Source organism: Nyctereutes procyonoides, unplaced genomic scaffold (assembly GCF_905146905.1).
Source record: "Nyctereutes procyonoides isolate TBG_1078 unplaced genomic scaffold, NYPRO_anot_genome, whole genome shotgun sequence".
In the NCBI taxonomy this organism is placed as follows: Eukaryota; Metazoa; Chordata; class Mammalia; order Carnivora; family Canidae; genus Nyctereutes; species Nyctereutes procyonoides.
In genome coordinates this window covers 18,098,797-18,119,636 of record NW_026575037.1, presented here as the reverse complement: position 1 = coordinate 18,119,636, position 20,840 = coordinate 18,098,797, and the positions used below count along the sequence as shown (strand labels likewise).

The window sequence follows — 20,840 nt, the reverse complement described above, 5'->3', positions numbered from 1 at the left end:
CACTCCAATTAGTCTCTCATTTCTTCTTCACTCATTTTGAAGGATTGTTTTGGAGATGTTGAAAGTGCTATCCACGCTATTAATAATTAAAGCTTTTATCAAGGAACTGGGTGCTTTTATAAGTACTCTAACCATCTGCAACCCTGAGTGTGTGTCCATTTGAGTGGACCGTCAGGATCCACACACAGACCTTTATTATGCGGCAAAAACAATGTTTCCTATACAGTTACACCAACCACTGAGGTTATTAATTATAGGGGATTTGCTCCCAGTATTTATAATTCATTTATAATAATATCTTTTCTATAGTTTGTGTATAGAAAATTAGGAGATTCTGCAAACTCAAGAGCATTCAGCTTAGGAATCACTGTCTCAGGTCAAGCCTCGTGGTTGTCTTCCAGCTGGCTTTAGCTACAGGCAGTCAAGTGTTCCCTCCCCCATGTCATTAAATCCTGTATAGGCTGCTGGCCTAAAGGAGAGCTTGATTTGCTGATTACACTATAGCTTGAAAGCCTCTTCAGCTTTCTTCAACAAGGAGGAAAAAGTCTGCCTCTGGAGAATGTGAAAAAGAGGAATAATGAAGTCCCTGGTCTCTATTAACCTAAAGCCATATCATTATTTTGTGTTGTTTCCCTGGCCGTTCTTCATATCTGTGATTTAATTTTTCAGGATTCACTCCCAAGAAGTTCATGTCTTGGTGCAGAGGGGCGGGGTGGGAGAGGATGGAAGGGAATGAATGGGACTGCCATGCCATGCATCTGGGTGGCTGGGGAATAGCTCGAGGGTGAGCTCAGATGGCAAAGCAGAAGGTCTGTGGGTAGAGAGGGGCTCAGGACCAAGGGAGAGAACAAAGGGAGTTACATAACTTTAAGGATGTGGTAAGGGATGCTATGCCTAGAATTAGTTAATACTTAAAAATAATGAAAAGCAACCAAGAGGGCTTTTTAGCAATAGAAGAGGACAAGCATAGGACACCTGAATGGCTCAGCAGTTGTGCATCTGCCTTCAGCCCGGGGCCTGATCCTGGAGACCTGGGATCGAGTCCCACATCGGGCTCCCTGCATGGAGCCTGCTTCTCCCTCTGTCTGTGTGTCTGCCTCTCTCTCTCTGTGTCTTTCTTGAATAAATGAATAAAATCCTTAAAAAAAGAAAAAGAGGAAGACAAGCAGAGTTTCCTGCAGAGCCACATGACATCTATTTTAGTTTCTTCCTGTACTTCAAAGGAAATGGTCTTCAGGAGTATCCAGTTGAAAGGCAAGGATCAGGAGTGTTCAAAGGTGGGGTTCATGGTGGTTGCCACAGAGCCCTGTCCTCTTCCACATTCATTTTGACGGGAAAGACATGTGTTTCCTTGTGCTGAGAGACCTGAGCGATGGATAGTGAATGGCCTGGGAGAGAGGTGAAGGGTTGCTGGAGAACCTGACAGATCTGCACAGTAGTTCATAATACAGATGGGACACCTGCATGAAGGCCATATGGCTCTTCCTGTCTTTCTTCAGGGTGAATGCCTTTCTATCACGTGTCTGTGTCACAAATTCTTCTTCTCTCTCAAGTCTTGACTCCATTATCACCTTCAAAATGAGGCTTACCCTAACTGTTCTGTTTAAAATTGTAGCCCACATCCTACTTGTCCCCCTTACCCTACACTATTTTTCCTTTTTCCTCTATCACTTCCTATCCCCTGATACACCTTGTGGTCCTACTTACCGATAATGTATATTTTTAATTTTTTCTTTCTCTTCCTGTTTCTTTCTTCTGATCCCTGTTGGAATGGAAGCTCCATGTTTGTCTCTTTTGTTTTCTGAGAGCCAAAACAATGCCTAGCACATGGTAAGTGTTCAATTATTCAACAAATGAAAGAAATGAGTAAATTATGAAACAATCAAAGATGGCAAATAAGCCAAAATAGGGTCTTGGAGGAATCCATTGTCAACTTTGGTGTAAGAGAAAAAGGAAATTTCTATATTATGAGTGGACAACAGAAGTAATGCTTTCCTGAATGGTTTATGATAAATTTTGTCAACTGGAAAATCCTAAGTAATGGGTTTTCCACCAGTGTTTGTTCTTTTGAGATTCCATCTCTTTGATTTAAAAAAGTCATTATTTTGATATTATTTGCCTTTGGTACAGCTGGATTTAAGTTGTGTAGGTTATTTAAAATATGATGGTTTGCAAAAGGTTGTGTTATTGTTGGTGAATAGTATTCTGCTGGCTTTGAAGGGCTGAGTGGGAAGTAGGGAGATTAGCCAAGAAAAGGGCAGGGAGTGAAAGAGGAAAGGAAAATAAATCAGGGGCCAGGACTGAACTGGGATTCGTTAGAAGCAATGACTGAAAAGTCCTTCTGAGTGCCTGTCGGTTTAACTTCATAATTGCTCTACATAATTAAATACATAAATGTTGAGGAAACAGCGATTAAAGGCTTCCTGCGAGAGAAGCACGCCTAATTGGAGGATCTTATTTTGTGCTTCATGACTCACAGTGTTTCCAACTGTCCCCACATCATTATTTTGTCTTTTAGCCTCCCCCAAGTGTTTTCTCAGTTTCTCCTGACCAGGGCCTCTTTCTGTAATGTTCTTTCTCTACTCCATAGCAACTGACATTCAGTGTAGTCGTGGTGACTATCGACTCCTGTGTTTCCATTTTGTATACGGAGTTTATAAAGCTGAGATTGTGGGCCAGGCAGCATACATGCTGATTATCTGTAAATCCAGGAAAACTTCCCATGGCCATATACATAGTGCATACCTCTGGAATGGATGCCCTTAGTTTGAGAGGGGCTCAGCAGAAAGTTCTGGATGTTCCTCCCATATCACTTCCAAGTCTTTGTCCCCAGGGGTCTATAGTGCCACTCTTTGGAGAAGACCATTTGCATTACTCACTGTTACTTTCAAATTAGCTAAGTGGTCTTATCTGTAGGGGGCATAATCCTTGAAGATTTTTCCATGTCCTAACATAGAGGCTCTACTAACCACTGAGATATAGAAAAGGGAGCAAAGAACGTTAGGAGTCCATTTTAGTAAGAACAGTAACCTACAAAAGTCCACTGTGTATCTGAAACACACTGTTTTGTGATCTGGTAACCAGTACTGTGGCCCCTGGATCAGCCCAGGTTTGGTATTTGAGCTTTGTTCCCTGATGTCTGATGAAGGGGTCTGGACTCCCAGACATAGGCTACAACAGGCCTTCATGTTAGATTGGGCCTAAAGGGAGTGGTGCAACCCAGTAATGGTTTACAAGAAAAGAGAAAGAGAGACTTGCTTGTTAAGCCAGGGTAACACTCTGGCCTTTCATGTTTGAAAGGAAGAAAAGGCATCTTTGAGCATCTCTGAGAAATTACAGTCACCATCAGGCAGTCTGCCAGATACAATGAGCACAAGTTGAAATGAGTAGAAACATGTCTCTACCAATGTCGTGGACATCTCCAGTTGGAGTTGAAACACTCTTTCTTAGACTTGGTTCCCAGGATAATTCTCTAGGGGAGGGACCCCTGGATGTGAACACTGAGACTTGAATACCAAACCTAAGAATTTTCATATTCACCCAAGAGGTGGTATTCCAGCCGAATCAAACACCTCAGAAAATTTCCCAGGTTTGACATTCCTGCATGTCCTCAGGCAAAAATCCTTAATGAGACTCTTACACAAAACTAATGTTCTTACAAAGGGGTCCTGATAGTGACATTACACCAGAAATTTAAATGAGGTCTATGGCATTTAACCTGAGTGTCATGTCTTAATTTTTGTCAAGGGTAAACTCCGTAATAGAGAAAGATTATGGAGAACTCACCTAAGAAAAGCATTCCATTGTAGAGAATTTTACTTTCAACCTAGAAAAATACTTAAAATATGAAATTACAAAACTATTTTTTTCACACCAGAAGATAGAAATAGCACATTGTAAAGAGCACCGATGTGGGGGGTGGGGGGGAAGCTCCATATAGAAAACATTAAAAACAGACATTATGTGTTTAAGCTCCTTCATTATGCAGCCATCTCATAAAACCTGCCCAAAGACACCATTTTTATGAGGTTAAATATAGTCCTTGATGAAAGTGAGAAGAAATGGGAAGGAGCAGCAATTTCTTTATGTGCTAAGTCTTCTGTGGGCTTAGTCCATGCTGGTTCAGGCCTGGTACAGGCCGATCTCAGCAGGACCACCGCCATCTCCCAGAACCCACCTCCTCACTGTACTCCTGCCCCTTTTTCCTCCTCCCCTTAGGTGAGAGTGGAATCTTTCTAGAAGGCAAATCTCTGTCCAGTCATTCCTTTGCTTAAAACTGTTTAATGGCTCCCTAGTGCCCTTCAGATAAGCTATAAACTCCTGTGATGTACAGGCATGTTCAGAGAGGCAGCATGAAGGCGGTGCTTACCACTGTGGGCTCTGAGCCACGCTTCCGAGTTTAGGATGTTGCCTCAGCCACCTAGCAGCTGAGAACCCTTAGGCAAGTTATTTATGTCTTTGGCTTCAGCTGTCTCAAGCATATAATGGAGAGGATGATGATGATGATAGTACAATCCTGACGGGTGGTTGTGAGGATTAAATAGGTTCTAATACTAAACATTCACTATTATTTATTTTCTGCTTTCTGTTTGCCTCTGCCCCTATACCTTTGCCCTATGTCATACAAAGTATTTGCAGATATCTTCCCTGCCTCCATTCTCCTAATGGGACATATCATCTCTTTTTGTCTCTATTTCTTATAAACTGTTTCCTCTGGCTGCAATGTTCTCTCTCTCTCTTTCTCTCTCTCTTTCATATCTATCTGTATGCCATGCATTCACCTACTACATCCTCTGGTTAACTCTTCCTCAACCTTCAAAGCTCAGATCAGAGCTCCTTTACTCTGAGCAGCCTACCCAGATGTCATTCTGTATTATACATGTTTCCAGAGCTCCCATTCTGCCTTCTATCCTGTCATTTATCATACAGTACAGTAGATCTTTCCCTACTTTCCTTACTCCTGTGAAAGAGGGTTATCAGTCATTTCTATGCATTCACCGTCTACATATTGTGTGCTCATGGATGGTTGGCTGGACAAAGGTCCTGAGGCAGTGTGATTTAGTGACAGGGAACCTCTCAAGACAATCCATTTGGCCATAATCACAATTGCACTAAATCTTCCTGAACATACAATCACTCCATCGTGTTTTCTGATCCATTACTTGCCCATATTAATTTTATCTGGTTCCCTGTGCCATCCCCTCCTCATCCTGATTGGTACCCTCTAGGCTTACTCCTCTCTGCCAATCTCTCTTTAAAGTAGACACTTGAAATTGACCCTCCTGGTATGGTCTAGTGAGCACAAAGATAGGTTATTAATTCTTTTGTTCCTCTGCTAAAGCAGACAGATGCTAGGTTTGGTTGGTTGGTTTGTTTGTTTTGTCTCACAATTCTGTTGATTCATGAGCTCACTGTCTAGGATGACTGCAGTGTTTTTGGCCTGAGCAGCTGGAAGCATGGAGTTGCCATCAACTGACAGGGATGGCTATGGGAGGAGCAGATGCAAGGGGACCATCAGGAGTTTAATTTTGGATGTGCTAATTTTGAAATTTCTTTTAGACATCCAAGGGGAGATATTTAAAAAGGCAAGGAGATATATGGATCTGGAGTGCAGGAGAGAGGTCTGAATTGGAAATGCCAATTTGGGAGTTTTAAGCCTATAGATAGCATTTAAAACTCTGAGACTAGGTGGTGAGATGACCACAGGAATAATTGTATAGAGAAGAGGATCCAGGACTAAGGAGCCCTGTGACAGTTTGGAATCAGCAAAGTCATCTGAGAAGGAGGGGCGCCTGGGTGGCTCAGTTGGTTAAATGTCTGCCTTCGGCTTAGGTCATGATCCTGGGGTCCTGTGATGGACCCCTCCCTACATCAGGCTCCCTACTCAGCAGAGAGCCTGCTTTTCCCTCTCCCTCTGCGCTACCCCCTATTTGTGTGTGCACGCTATCTCTGTCAAGTAAATAAAATCTTAAAAAAAAAAGATGTTCTCAAATCCTTAAAAAAAAAAAGCCATCTGAGAAGGAGCAGCCAGCACAGTATGAAGGAAACCAGGAGTGATGTCCTGGATGACTGCATGCAAGTCTAGGAGGATATTTACATAATTGATTACAAACTTAAAATGTCATCTATTATACATATTTATATTAAGACAAATATATAGTAAATATTTAATATACACATATCTTTATATAGTTAGTTATACAGTGAAAAATGTATATAATGAATTGCATCTGAAGATATACCAGGAGTTTGGAGGCCTGAGTGCTGGACTCAGTTCTGTTGTTCTTACTTTTTGGGCTTTAGGAAAGTTAAATAGCCTCTTTTGAGCATATTTTACTCATCTGAAAAATGGAGATTTTAATCCTTGCCTCACTCTGAGTTATTGTGAGAATCAGCTGAAATAATAGATATAGATGGTCTGTTAGTATGCACTCTATCTGTATATATGCATATTTACAAGTGTGTATATGTCTACATACGTGTATATATGTATACATGAGACTCAAGATAATTGGTATTTTTTAAAGATTTATTTATTTATTCATAAGAGACACAGAGACAGAGGCAGAGACATAGGCAGAGGGAGAAGCAGGCTCTTCACAGGAGCCCGATGCGGGACTCGATCCCGGAGTCACGACCTGAGCCGAAGGCAGCCGCCCAACTGCTGAGCCACGCAGGCGTCCCAGTAATTGGTATACTGTTAATGTCTCGTGAATCACATAGGTTATGACCTGTTGGTTATACTCATTTTAGGGGGTTGCAAACAGCTTTCTGAAAAATGGAGAATAGAAAATATCACTATTGACGGGATGAGCACTGGGTGTTATTCTGTATGTTGACAAATTGAACACCAATAAAAAATAAATTTATTAAAAAAAAGAGAAAATATCACTATAAATTGCTCAGAGTAAAAGTAAGTACGGCTTCTTGAAACTTTTTATTTCAGCGCCAAACCTGTAGTAGTTCTCTATTTCTGTGTAACAACTACCCCCAGACTTGGCAGTTTAGGACAACAAGCCTCCATTATTTCTGGGGGTCGGGGACTGCCTAGCCTGCTTGGTTTGGTTCAGGTTGAAGACAAGCTGTTCGCCAGGGCTGCAGTCACTGGGTCCTTCCAAGTCACTCCGTGGCTGTTGGCAGGGGGCTCAGCTCCTGGCCACCTGGGTCTTTCTTAGGGCTACTCATAACATCGTAGCTGGCTTTCCCCAGAGCACATGAGCAGAGCAAGAGAACAAGACAGCATCCCCAAGACTGAAGCCACGGTCCCTTTTAGGGCCTACTGTCCATGCTGACATGTCATCACTTCAGCCACGACTTCACACAGACCAGTCACAGTCCAATGGGAACGACCCGTGGGTGTGGATGTCGGAGGTGGGGCCTCTATATTTGCGAAGGCTGGGTTGAGAAATGACATACGTGTGTTAATGTGGGTTGCGCAGAAAACATGTGAGAAACACGGCTCTAATACTGTGCACCACGGTGCCGAGGTGTCCTTTAGCTGGCAGAAGCCGGTTTCAGAGCCCTGCCATTGATACGCTTCTTCTCCATGGCTACTTACCACTGACTTCCAGATCATGAATATTAACACCAGTGAGGCCTACAGTGAAACAATCCAACTGAAGTCTGAAGGAGCTGTGTGGGACTGCTTGTCCCCAAATAAAATGATCCTGCACTAGTGTCCTTTCATAGTTCCCCTGTCTGATTTCTGTAGTTTTGTACCTTTTACCTGTCTGACAAGTACATCTGCTGTCTGTGAGCTCCCACTTCAAATCTGTGGCTGTATGTTTTGCACAACTGGATGGCTTGACTCAAGTTTCTCATAGATACACGCTCGTGATAGAAGTTATACTTTCTGCCTTTTCTCCCCCACCCCCACCTGCTTATTGGCATCTGAGCGTGGTCTAGGTAATGAGCTTGTAGAAAACTCTACCTGTAGGTAAATGGAGTATATGAAACTCCTGTGAAGAGGGGTTATTCCGTGTATAAAGGTGTGCTCTGCTTAAAGGAATCTTAAAGGCTCAGCTCCTTAAGATTAATTAATTAATCTTAGAATAATTACCAACATGACTTTTCGTATAATTTGATATACCCTGTTATGAAAAAGAAATCTGTTTTAGCTCTCCTAGCTGGTATTTTTGGTTTTGGTTTTAGTTTTTTACACACATGAGTGACTGAAAAAGAACAAACCATCTTTGAGGTACTAATAGGCTCTAAGCCGGCTAGAAGTTTCTAGTTAAACAGTTAAGAGACCAGTAGAAAGCACAACACTTAGTAGAAACATATGGCCACCGGCTCTTCACTTAAAACTGTGGGAGTTTCAAAATGGAGTAGTTTCTTGGGATGAAGTGAGTGCTACCAAATAATTGGCAGCCTTCTGGTGTGGTGTTTACTGTTCGTGCTTGGGAATGCTTGTGCTTATCAGCCCAGGGGACTTGGGTCTGTTTGGACTAGTTAAAATCTTGTGACTGAGGGATTTTCCTCATCTGCTAGTCATGGAAGACTGGAGGATTGTCGCTCTCAGCAGGCTCCCAGGGATAGAGGCCTTTATGTTCTTGAAGAGGTGCTCCCCCAGCATGCTGGCCTTACTGAAGTTTGTAGGTATGTGTCAGTTGTCTCCCTAAGCTGTATGCTCTTGCAAACAGAGACTGTTTGCAGCACCTGGCAGTATGTGGCCCGAGGTAGGGGCTTGATGAGCATTTCTTGGGGAGAGGAGGGAATTAAATTCTTTATTCTCTTGAAAGGATTTATGTTCAGAAGAACAAGGTTTGTGGTATAGGATGCGTAGGATTCTACCTTTCCTTGGTGTTTCTAATAAAAGTAGTATATTTTAATTTTCCTTGAAATTTGTGAACCTGAAATTGTTGGAGACCATTTACACTGTAATTCCTATTTTTCTGAAGTAAGATCTCTTTTGCCTTTGAAGCCCATCTCATTTTTGGTAACATCCAAAGGGAGAGGGGTTTAATTTTCTTAACCACAGATGCTGACCACCGACAGTGTGAGTGAGCAAGTTGACGACTGCGAGCTAGAGAACTTTGAAGATCCCCTTAGGTTCCAACCCACACGTCCCTGAAGGCCAGATTCCCAGTAGACCAAGCAGCAGCACCAATCAGCTGCATGAAAGGACTTCCTCTCTGCCTAGAATGCTGTCTGAACAAGGAACCTCTGGTGAAGTTGCTGTAGGCATGGCTTCCTGACCTGGCCCTCGTATTATAACTATGAAAAACAAAAGCAAATGTTTACATGGTGGTTTGTGAAAAGCCAAGAGCTTTTGTGTGTGTAAGCTCTCTGCCTTGCTGTCTCTTGATTTTTCTTTGCTGGCTCGGCTGTGCTGGTCATCCTCATGCAGTATGTCCTGTTCAGTCCTGGTGAGAGCATTTGTGTCAAGCTGCTTCAGGCATCAAGCCTTGTACCATGACACAACCCTGCATAACTCCCTCCTCATCCATGTCCCTGTGGTCTCTGCTCCTGCATCGGCTGGATTGCGATATGGATTATTTCCCCTTCAACAGATTGTTGCTGTATGACCCCCTTTATTTTGTTCTTCTGGATTTCAATAAAGAGAACTTGATAGAAATTTATAGAAGGAAAAAGAACTCATATTCACTTTGATTAGAAGGAGTCACCTAGGTGAAACAGATACCCAAGGAGAGACTAAGAAGTTTTGCTAGTAATTGGGGGGTATAGGAGAGGCTGCAAAGATTTGGGGATGTGGTTGTTTTAAACTCTGGAATCTGATTATATTCTAGACAGTCAAGTAGGGGGTGAATACATTCGGGTACATTGGGCTCCCACTGACAAGAATGCCAGTGCTTCTGTATATAACCAGAATGAAAATAAAACTGGGGAGGGAAAGGATATAATTTTATGGGAATGATACTAATATTGGATTTATTTTAAAATTTGTTATTAAGTATCACTTTTAGATATAATGACCATTATTTTTGAATTCTAGTTATAGTAAAGAATCTTTTGTTTTCTTGTAAAACGGAGGAAAAACCCGTGTACCTTACCCCTGTTAAATACACTTCAATTTCATATCAATCTTTTCAAACTGGTTGGCCTTGAACTACTGACAGTGGAAGAACTAAATTCTCTACTATTCCAAGGGGCAAAACTAGATCATTGACGTGATCATGTGACTGCCATTTTTTTCAAGTCACAGTGGGCAGCTCCATCAAACATGTGTCATGTGGAATCCCTCATTGTAATGTATCTACGAGAGAAAAGTTGTGCCTTCTAATGAGATTTTAATAACATGACTGACCAGAAACATGTATGTACAGAGAAGATATTATCAACTTTTAAGATTGTATTAACGTTTGCTTTGCGTTAAATTTTTGTGACCTGGTGGCATTTTTTGAATGAGCAGTGGCTTATTTCTCAGTTCCCAGTCCCCAACCTTTTGAAGACTGACTGACTTTATTGTGTTTCCTGAAGCACTGGGTGTCTTGGGCCCTTTTTGTTTTATAAATAGAAGCTGAAGCCCATGTCTCTACATAATCTTTCCTGAAGGGGGAATAAAAGGCAAAAAGTCAAATACTACTGTCCATTTGGAGATAATTCAGTAGTTGGGTTGTCAAAGGCAGCTTGGGAGGCAGGATCAGCAGGGCCGTATCAGTAGTGCAATCTAGGCATATGGATTTCTCTCCTTTTGCTGCTTCTGGTTGCCTTATAGGCATAAATGCTGCCTGGAAGAAAGAAGAGCACATCCGTCACCATCTCCTATGGCTCTAGACCAGCTCCCCTTCATCTCAGTAACACTTTAGATTCCAACCCAAGTGATGTTCTATGGGAGTCACTGACAGTTGACTTCCAGGGTGAGGAGTCTAAGCACTATGCATTTTTCTCTCATGATAGCTTTGCCTCATATTCTGTTAAAATTCTTGCTTTCAGGGATCCCTGGGTGGCGCAGCGGTTTGGCGCCTGCCTTTGGCCCAGGGCGCGATCCTGGAGACCCGGGATCGAGTCCCACGTCAGGCTCCCGGTGCATGGAGCCTGCTTCTCCCTCTGCCTGTGTCTCTGCCTCTCTCTCTCTCTCTGACTATCATAAATTAAAAAAAAAAATCTTGCTTTCACTACATGTGCTGGCATCTGTACCCATCACCTGTCAGAGAGGAAAATTTCCCCCCAGGTAAACAAGAAGCAACCTCATTTGTCTCATCCTTCTGCAACTACTACCCTTCCCCTCTTCTCCAGAACCAAACTCCTCATAAGAGTTATTTATATCCCACTGTCTCTGCTTCCTGTCCTTTTTATTCACTCTGCTCCCAGCTCTGGTCTGGCTTCCATTTCCACCATTCAATGCGACCGCACTTGTCAAAGCTGCCAGTGATCTCCATGTTGACAGACGTGTCCAGGGGATGTTCTTACATGAAGAGATGAAAAACAAGATGAACTTTTACCTTACAGTGTGCACAAAAATTAACTTAAAATAAAGACTTAGGGCAGCCCAGGTGGCTCAGTGGTTTAGCGCCTGCCTTCGGCCCAGGACATGATCCCGGTTTCGGGTACATCGGGCTCCCCGCATGGGGCCTGCTTCTCCCTCTGCCTGTGTCTCTGCCTCTCTCTCTCTCTCTGTCTCTCATGAATAAATAAATAAATAATCTTTAAAAAAATAAAGACTTAAATGTAAACTAAGCTTAAAACTTTTAGTAGGAAACATAGAAAAATATTTAGGACCATGGGTTAGGCAAAGATGTCTTATGCAATGATACCAAATACATGATCCACAATAGAAAAAAAAAATGAGGGCAGCCCGGGTTGCCCAGCAGTTTAGCGCCACCTTCAGCCCAGGGCGTGATCCCGGAGACCCGGGATCGAGTCCCACGTCGGGCTCCCTGCATGGAGCCTGCTTCTCCCTCTGCCTGTGTCTCTGCCTCTCTCTCTCTCTCTCATTCTCTCTCTCTGTTTCTCATGAATAAATAAATAAAATCTTTTAAAAAATGATGAATGGATTTTTAAAAATTCAAAACTTCTGTGTTTTTATTTAAAAAAAAATACAAAGACAAGCTACACACTGAGACAAAACATTTTCAAGTCACCTGTCAGATAAAGGAGTTGTTTCTGGAATATACACGAGGATAGGAATTCAGGCATCTTGCTCATTCTTGTATCCCAGCCATCTCTTGCAGTGTCCACATCTAGAAGGTGCTCCATAAATATTTGCTGGGTGAATGAATGCATATGACATTAATGAAATTTGGAGAAGGGCCTTTAGGAACTTCATAATGTCTGAGGAGGAAAGAAAATAATCTTGAACATTCGTAGAAGGTTTACAAACCACTTGTACCCAATACATTTGTTCCTTTTTGCATCGTATTATCTCTGTGCTACAGTTATAAACACTGAGACGTGGAGAGGAGATTTTTCTGCCCATGTTCTCTATAGTTAAAGGTCTGTTTCTTGATTTGTCTCTTTATCTCTCTCCTTTTTTCCCCTTCTTTGCTTATTTGTTTTGCTTCTTAAATCCACATGTGAGTGAAATCATATGGTATCTGTTTTCTCTGATCGAACTATTTTGTTTGACATAATACTCGAGCTCCAACCACATCACTGCAAATGGCAAGATTTCATTATTTTTTTAAAGATTTTATTTATTTATCCATGAGAGATACACAGAGGCAGAGACAAAGGCAGAGGGAGTAGCAGGCTCCCTGCGGGGAGGCTGATGTGGACTCAATCCCAGGACCCCGGGATTATGACCTGAACCAAAGGCAGGCGCTCAACCATTTCGCCACCAGGTGCCTGAGATTTCATTATTTTTTTTTATGGCTGAGTGATATTCAATTTGTGTATGTGTATATATCCCCCGCCACACACACACATCTTCCTGATTCATTTATCAATCGATGGACAGACACTTAGGCTGTTTCCATACTTTGGCTATTGTAGATAACTCCCAGTATCACTTTTTATTCTTGACTGTCAGCAGGCTCTGAATCTCAAATTAACATGCAAGTTAGATCCAGACAGGACCAGACAGTGGAAGAAATGTAAGAGAGTGCGGGCTCCTGCAGAGGCATCCTGCAGGCTCTGTCTTTGCATGGCTTCCATAGATGGAGATGGACATGGTATAACATGGTGCCGCTTGTTACGTGATGTCATCAGGACACCTGTTGCCGATCTGGGTCATTCTCTGAAAATTCAGATGCCAGTTGAGACTGGGAGGAGGGCTGTTTGTGACCTGTTGAATACAAGGTGGAGTCTCAGGGACTGCTTGCTGTGGCTCTGTTCTGGAGCTCTGTTTCAAATTACTTCCTTGCTTTTATCCTTTTTTAAAAAATTTATTTATGATAGGCACACAATGAGAGAGAGAGAGAGGCAGAGACATAGGCAGAGGGAGAAGCAGGCCCCATGCACCGGGAGCCCGACGTGGGATTCGATCCTGGGTCTCCAGGATCGCGCCCTGGGCCAAAGGCAGGCGCTAAACCGCTGTGCCACCCAGGGATCCCCCTTGCTTTTATCCTGTTTCCTAATCTTATGGAATCTAATCTGTCCAGTGAGGAGGTCAGTGCAGATAGACTTGAAGGTCTTTTCCATTCTCTGAAATTAAGTCAGGTAGCCCAGCCTGAGGGGATCAGGGCTTCTTCTTTTTTTTTTGTAATAAATTTATTTTTTATTGGTGTTCAATTTGCCAACATATAGAATAACACCCAGTGCTCATCCCATCAAGTGCCCCCCTCAGGGTATCAGGGCTTCTTGAGTCTACGTATAAACTTGACTCTCCTAGCGATCGGATTTGGTTTTGACTTCCAAGTGTCTAAGTCAGTTTTCACACCTCGCAGGTGGGAAAACCTGAGAGTTAGGCTCCGGTGGCCCTCTAACAGGATGAACACAGCTGGGGGTGAGAAACTGAGGACTGTGGGCTGAAGACAGAGCGAGGACCGTTCCTGCACGTGGCACTTGATACGAACACTGCCCTGCACGCGGCGCGCCAAGTGGCCACGGCAACTGCGCCACTAAAACGCACCTCACCAGGGAGACGGCCCTGGCGGCTCCCAAGCAGCCCGCGAGCCTGGGAGGAAGGGCCTGGAAGGCGGGCAGCCTGGCAGGGCCGAGCACCTGCTCGAGCCACGTGTGAGGTCTGCTCTGAGTTGTGCCCTGGATGTGCTGTGGGGGGCTCCTCTGCCAAGGGGGGGGGGCTCCGGGGTAGACACACGCGCAGCACAGTGTCAGGTGCAGTGCGCCCTGAGCCAGCGCCCTGGGAGGTTGGCCCAAGCACGGCTGACGCTCGGCAGCCAGGGCTTGGCACGCCGCTAAGGTCATCCAGTCCAGCTCTGCGTGACGGGCGGTCCCTCTACCCCGTGCTCCCACCTGCCCGGGGTGGGAGGCTCGCGGCCGTGCCTAGGACACTGCAGCTTGTTGGAAACTTCCTGGCCACGTAGCAGGCTGCCTCCCGCGGCTGAGCCCAGGGGACATGCGGGCGACAAAAACTTGCATGTCACATCCGCACGCAGAACACTTCCTATTGTCGATTTCTGCAAGGAACCAAGGGTAATGCGTGCAAGTCACTGTTTCTCATGTGTCTTAAGGAAATCCTGGCTTGCCCTGAGCTGGTGCCTATGAGAGATTATTGTCTTAGGAGCGGCTGAGAAATACTGTGCTACAGTTTGACAGGCCTCCTATTTCAGAAGAGAAGCCCCGTTTCTATCCGTGGGTATGTGTTTTACAGATCTACGCATAGCAGCTGGTGTGTTAAATAAGTGCTTGGGCGTCTTGTATCTGCAGTGTGCTGTGCCAGGTGCCAGGGCGGACAGAGACGCTGGTGTCGCGTTACGGCACACCGGTCACACTTTGGACATTCACGGAGAATCCGCTTGGTGGCTGGCTCTGGTTCTGGCCCTCCTGGAGCCTGCAGCCCACCGAGGGGTAGTCGTTTGTTGTCCATCACACTGTGTGAACCTATTGTTGACTCCACCGCCTCTTTACTAGGCTCCGCTCTCCTTGAAGCGGGGGTTCTGTGCTGTGCATCACCGAATTCCCACTACCTGGCACACGGGAAATATTTGTTAAATGCGTCAGTGGCTGAGCATACAAAAGGAAAAAGCACCGGCTTTGGTGTTTGGTACTCTGAGCTCGATCCTGACTCAGCAGCTTACTAGCTATGTGATAGAGGATAAGGGCCTGAGGCTTTATAAAACAGGGATCTGTTCTGGCAGGTGGCAAGGGCCAAAAGAGATCATATCCAGAGAGCCTAGCCCAGTGCCTGGCATAGAGTTCTTTTTTTTTTTTTTTTAAGATTTTATTTATTTATTCATGGAAGACCGAGAGAGGCAGAGAGACACAGACAGGGAGAAGCAGGCTTCTCACAGGGAGCCCGATGTGGGATTCGATCCCTGGACCAGGATCACGCCCTGGGCTGAAGGCAGATGCTCAATTGCTGAGCCACCCAGGTGTCCCTCTACAGTTCAAAAAAAAAAAAAAAAAAAGCATATTCCCTTTCTCCTGTAGTCCCCTAAGGCACCTTTACATCCATACAGGAAAATTAAATGAGAAGATATTTCTAGACTTCATTGCTTGGCTTCTGTTTTGAAATTAAAGGCCCAGCCCTATGTAAGGGGGGACACCCCTGAATCCTTTGGAAGGAGCCCAAGTCAGCTTTACCATGGGAAAGAGGAAACCCAGTATTTCAAGTGTGGAAGGTTGAAAAAGTTCTGGAGATGGACAGTGGTGATGGCTGCACGGCAGTGTGAGTGGGTGCTCTTGATGCCACTGAGCTATACGTGTGACAAATGGTTCAAGGGGGCAGCCCGGGTGGCCCAGCGGTTTGGCGCCGCCTTCAGCCCGGTGTGATCCTGGGGACCCAGGATCGAGTCCCACGTCGGGCTCCCTGCATGGGGCCTGCTTCTCCCCCTGCCTGTGTCTCTGTCTCTCTCTTTTTCTCTCTCTGTCTCTCATGAATAAACAAAATCTTTTAAAAAAAGAAATGGTTCAAGTGGAAGTTTTGTGGTTATGTGTATTTTACCACAATAAATTCATTAAAAGGACCCAAACCGTTGCCCTGACTTACAGTTCTCCCAGCAGGTGAGCCATTCTCCGAGTTAAGCCAGTCACAGAACATCGTCGTTCCCTCAGTCTGGATGTGGGCCACCAAGCATTACTGTGGAACCTCCAGAAAGCAGTCGAGGCCTGGCTGAGCCTCAGGGTTGCCTGGTATGAAGCTGTGTGATGTGAGGCACTCGGCTCTTTTGCAGATTATTTTTCCTCCTCCCTCTTTCCTCCCCCATCCTGCAGGAGTCTGGGAGCACGTCTTTGTACTCGATCACAGAATCATACCTGAATCCATGCCTGTCTCTCTCTCTCTCTCATTTCCAGTGTTTCTGTCCTGGGGTGAGTCCCGGTCACCTCTCACCTGGACTGCAGTGGCTCCCTGCCCTGCTTCTGTCTCATCCTTTCCCTTCAGGACACTCAGAGTGTTCCTTCTGAGACATAAATCAAAGCATATCACACCCTCTCCCCCTAAATGAATGACATTTAAACAAACGAAAAGAAATACCATTCCCCTGTTAAAGACCCTTTAGTGCTTCCCATTGATGTTAAAATGAAGCCCAAACTCCTTATCTACAGCCTTTTCAGATCTGGTCCTGTCCCCTCTCCTACCTCAGCTTGTCCCAGTCCTCTGGGCCTTCCTCCTTTCCTCCAGCATGACACATTCCTTCCCACCTTGGGGCTTTACCCAGATGTCCTGCTGCCTGGAACACTCTCCCTCTGGTCTTTGCATAGCTCGTCCTTTCTGACCATGCAGATCTGCACCCAAGTGTCACCTCACCTCATCAGAGAGGACTTTCCTGAGCGGCTGTGTGGCCCCCCTCTGTCCTGTCACCTTGTGTGCATTCTCTGCTCTCTGATGTTACCTTCTTTATGTAAGTGCTTATTTGTTGTTCACCTCTCCCACCTAGACTGGGGGTGCCATGAGAAGTAGGGCTCTTGTTATGTTACTCCCCCCCCACCCCCCTCTTCAGGGCTAGATCAGTGCTTGGCACTTAGGGGATTCTGACAAAATATCTATTAAATGAATGAGTTATACACATGGATGCATTGACACACAAAGGAGTAAGACGTGAATACCTGTGAGGAAGTTCCGTTTTCTTCCCCTTACATTTTTCCTGGTACATTTTCTGATGCTGATCCTATCCTTGACCTTCTCCAATCCACCTGTTTCCAAGTGACTGTTAGCTTCTTATAGTATTCTCATCGAAAGCTTGCCTAATGGGGGATGCTTAAAGACCCTCACTTGTCCCAGCCCCAGATTCCATCCATGACCAGTCATGTTTGCACAAGAAGAAATGATCACCGTGTGTCACCATCCCTTACTTCTGTATATTTAGACCCTAAACTTTAGGGGACACTGTGGTGACAGGTGAAGCTGGGCATGCATTAGTGTGTACTGGTCCTTCTTGAGGTGCCAGTTGGGGCAAGGGCGGGCAGGATGATGATCCTGCTCTCCTGTGTTCCCTGCCGGCTCTCACTTGTAGCTTCAAGACTCTCTATGAGGCCTCCGTGGTATAATCGATCTTCCTGCTCTCCTGCCTGTTGTGTGAGCTCTGTCCCTCAGCTTTCCAGCTGTACTACCCTTACCCCACTGCACAAGTCCTGCCTGTGTCCTGGATTAAGTGACCTCTCTTTGTGGGCTGCATAGTGAGACCTATTATTTCCTTTATATGTGGCTTCTTTCTCCTACTGAGTTATTGGGGATTGGGCTTCCATTAAAACAACTCTTAAAAATTGGAGGGAAGGAGATGACTATTTATTGAGTACTCACGGGTTTACCAAGCACTGTGCTAAGCCCTGCATTTATGTTATATCACCTAATTCTCATAACCTTCTGTGAATAAGGGATTTCCATTTTCCCACGGAGAGGCTAAAGCCCAGTAACATAACTTTCCAGAGACTGAGCTGATTCTAAGACCCAAGGAGCTAGATGGCACCTGCGGGGCAGGTATGCTCAAGGATGCAGAGCAGGTGGGCTTGCCTGGGGCAGGGCAGCCACATTGGAAGAAGCAGAAATCAAGGCAGGTGGAAAGGGACCAGTTCTTAAAATGTACAGTCATTTTCAATTAATAATAATGAGAGGCAGTGAGAGCCTGTGCTTTTAGTGGGAAGAACAAGCAATTCATGGCTTTTAGGGCCCAGTTTGACTCCCAGATTTGTCCTCTACTAGCTGTGAGCTCTGCAAGTTACTTAGCCTCTGAGCTTTAGTTCCTGCACTGATGAATGGAGGTGCCAATACCAGCCTCACTGGCAGTGGCTTCTGTATGTATGCACCGAACATAGGCATTGCCACCTCCTAGATATTAAATAATCATTTCTACGAATATTGTTAGGTTTTCCATTACTCCCTCGGGGTCTTCTTCTCCCTCCCCCCCGCCCCAAGTTCTCTGTGATTCTTTCTGTGTCTGTTTTATGCTGATTCCTGCAACAGAATCTGATGCTTTCTGCCGCTGATATAATTGAAATGGCTAAATAGGTTTTGGATGAGTGAAGGAAGCTGAAATCTTTGTTCTAATCTATACGTGTATCTCCCATGCTACAGGTCCTGGTGAACTTGCAATTGCTCTCTGTCATGTGCATATATACTTACGTAGCTGAGGAACATAGTCTTGGTTTTGGTTGAGAGGAGGGCTCGTTTCTGTTTTTGATTTTTTTAAAAAAATCTGTGTGAAATATGATTGGAGGAAGAACTTAACATCTCCTCAGGTCAATGTATTATCAATTGAAACAAATCAGCTAACCCTGCAGGTACATCTCCCTTTAGAGCTCTTTTCAGCAGACTAATGAGTAAGTGGAACTTATTTATCTTGAATTCCATTTTCCTGAATCATGTAATGACTTCAGGTAAGTGATGTAGTGAATGAGGTATTTTATATTTTGGCTTTGCTGCTCTGTTCTACCCCATGTCCATGACTGGTAAACAGATGTTTGGGTACATAAAGGAAGCCTGCTGTTTAAAGGTATCCAAAGGAATCCTATTTTAATGTCAGTAATCATCTGTTCTATGTCAGGTAAGGTGAGGTGCCAGGCATGCTGGGATGTTCCAGGGATGGAGCTGGGAGCTAGGGACAGTCAGAGCCTCAGCGGTTGGACCTTGCTCTAGGCGAATTTATGTGTCTGTTGCTCATTGTTTGTAGGGACAGAATGAACTCAGGCTTTATTCAGGCAGATGGCTAACCTGGGAGGCCAGTCTATTGGGCAGGACACAATGACCACCATCTAGGAGATGTGGCCATGCATGGTTGACAGCATCATGGTTCCAGCCACCCAGTCTTTTTACTCACAGACCCAAAGGTGAGAAAAGGACACTGGCTAAGTGGGTCAGAGGTTTAGGGGGAACAAATGTGCTAATTAGAGAAACCAAGGCCCTGTGCCATTCATATGGATTAATCCAGTTTGGTGGTGTCAGGGGGAAGATGTCTCTGAAAGGATCCACGACTGCCTACGACTTACTGGATGCCCAGTGTGAGGCCCAAGCACAATGGCAGGCTCAGCAGCATGTGCATGGAGCTACTTTCCTGCCTTCCCTTCCAAGGCAGACCCAGCCATGGACAAGGTTGCTCTCTGGTATAAAGTTCCAGGGACCACGGCTGGGAGGAACATGGAAGGACAGTGCTGACCCTTTCCCACTTCTGTTTTTACCTTTGGCCAGCATGGTTTTGTACTTGTAAAACATTTATTTTTGAGCAAGCGAACATCTGAGACAGGACTCACCTGTTGGCAAAATGGTGAAATCTACGCTTATGGCTTTTTTCCCCCTTTTTCTTCCTAGAGAGAGCGCATAGACTTGCTGAGACACTTTTGCTGTCATAGAGCAGTGGTTCTGCATCAGAATCGCCTGGAGGACTTGTCAGATCTAATGGCTGGGCCTTCAGAATTTCTGACTTAGTATGTCTGAGGTAGGGCCTGAGAATTTGCATTTCTGGCAAGTCCCCAGGTAATGCTGCTGTGGCTGCTCCAGGGGTCATACCTTGAGAACTGTTCTTATAAAGTGATTGATTTATTCACCAGGCTCTGAGTGTAAATTACATATATTTGGTCAAGTCCACCACTGCTGTACATTTCTTTTACTGACATACTTGTCTGTCTTCTTTGAACAGGTATTTTGATGTTGGACTGCATGATTTCTTAATCAGGTAAGCCCATAATTTTTATTCTATATTATTGAAGAATATGTCTGTTATGGAAGACTGGGATGAAACTAAATTCCTTTTTAGATATCTTGATAAATAATGGCAGTTGTATACTTACCTATCAAAAACCCACTGCTAACACTATGATTTTTTGGGCCTTCAAGAATTGCACGTGAAATGATCCTTTTTAAACAATCAGGGGAATTTCTGTTTAAAGGCGTTTATATCTGAAATGGTAGTTTCTCAAAAGCTTGGACAAACTTACTCCAAGTGCTGGGCTACTGGAAAGACAAATAGAAAAGTGAAGAGTGTCAGCTTATATCCGTACATTAAACAACCCACTTAACCAATTTTCCCTTCATTGAATTTCAGCTTTTAAAGTTGAATCTACTGGTTGTTTTATAGTCATACAGCTCCAACCTTGTTCATAATTGGAAGAGATTACAGATGGCAGTTTATATCCTAGTTTATTGGTGATTTTACCAGAGTTGGCTTATGGGGCATATTAATTCCAAACATCTATTAAATCAAACAGAGGTTAAATAAAAATATAACAGAATATTAACAGGGTTGGTAAAAACTTGCATGATATTTTTTCTGCTATCAACTTTGCTGTATTTTTTGGATTTTTTTTCTTATTGAGCCTGTACTATTCTAATAACAGTGAAAACTGGTCCTTAAAAAAACCTTTGTCAAAAATATATGTGAGAAGCA

The 20,840-nt window shown here is 44.3% G+C and overlaps 1 protein-coding gene across 5 annotated transcripts in view; it reads left to right on the top strand.

The window, feature by feature from the left end:
- HHAT (hedgehog acyltransferase) overlaps positions 1 to 20,840 on the top strand; it is a 317,033-nt gene that overhangs the window by 158,818 nt on the left and 137,375 nt on the right. For all 5 annotated transcript variants that reach the window (XM_055319514.1, XM_055319515.1, XM_055319513.1 and 2 more), the window contains one exon: positions 20,094 to 20,129. In XM_055319514.1, the coding sequence (XP_055175489.1) occupies positions 20,094 to 20,129 (36 nt within the window). The remainder of the gene's footprint in view (positions 1 to 20,093; positions 20,130 to 20,840) is intronic.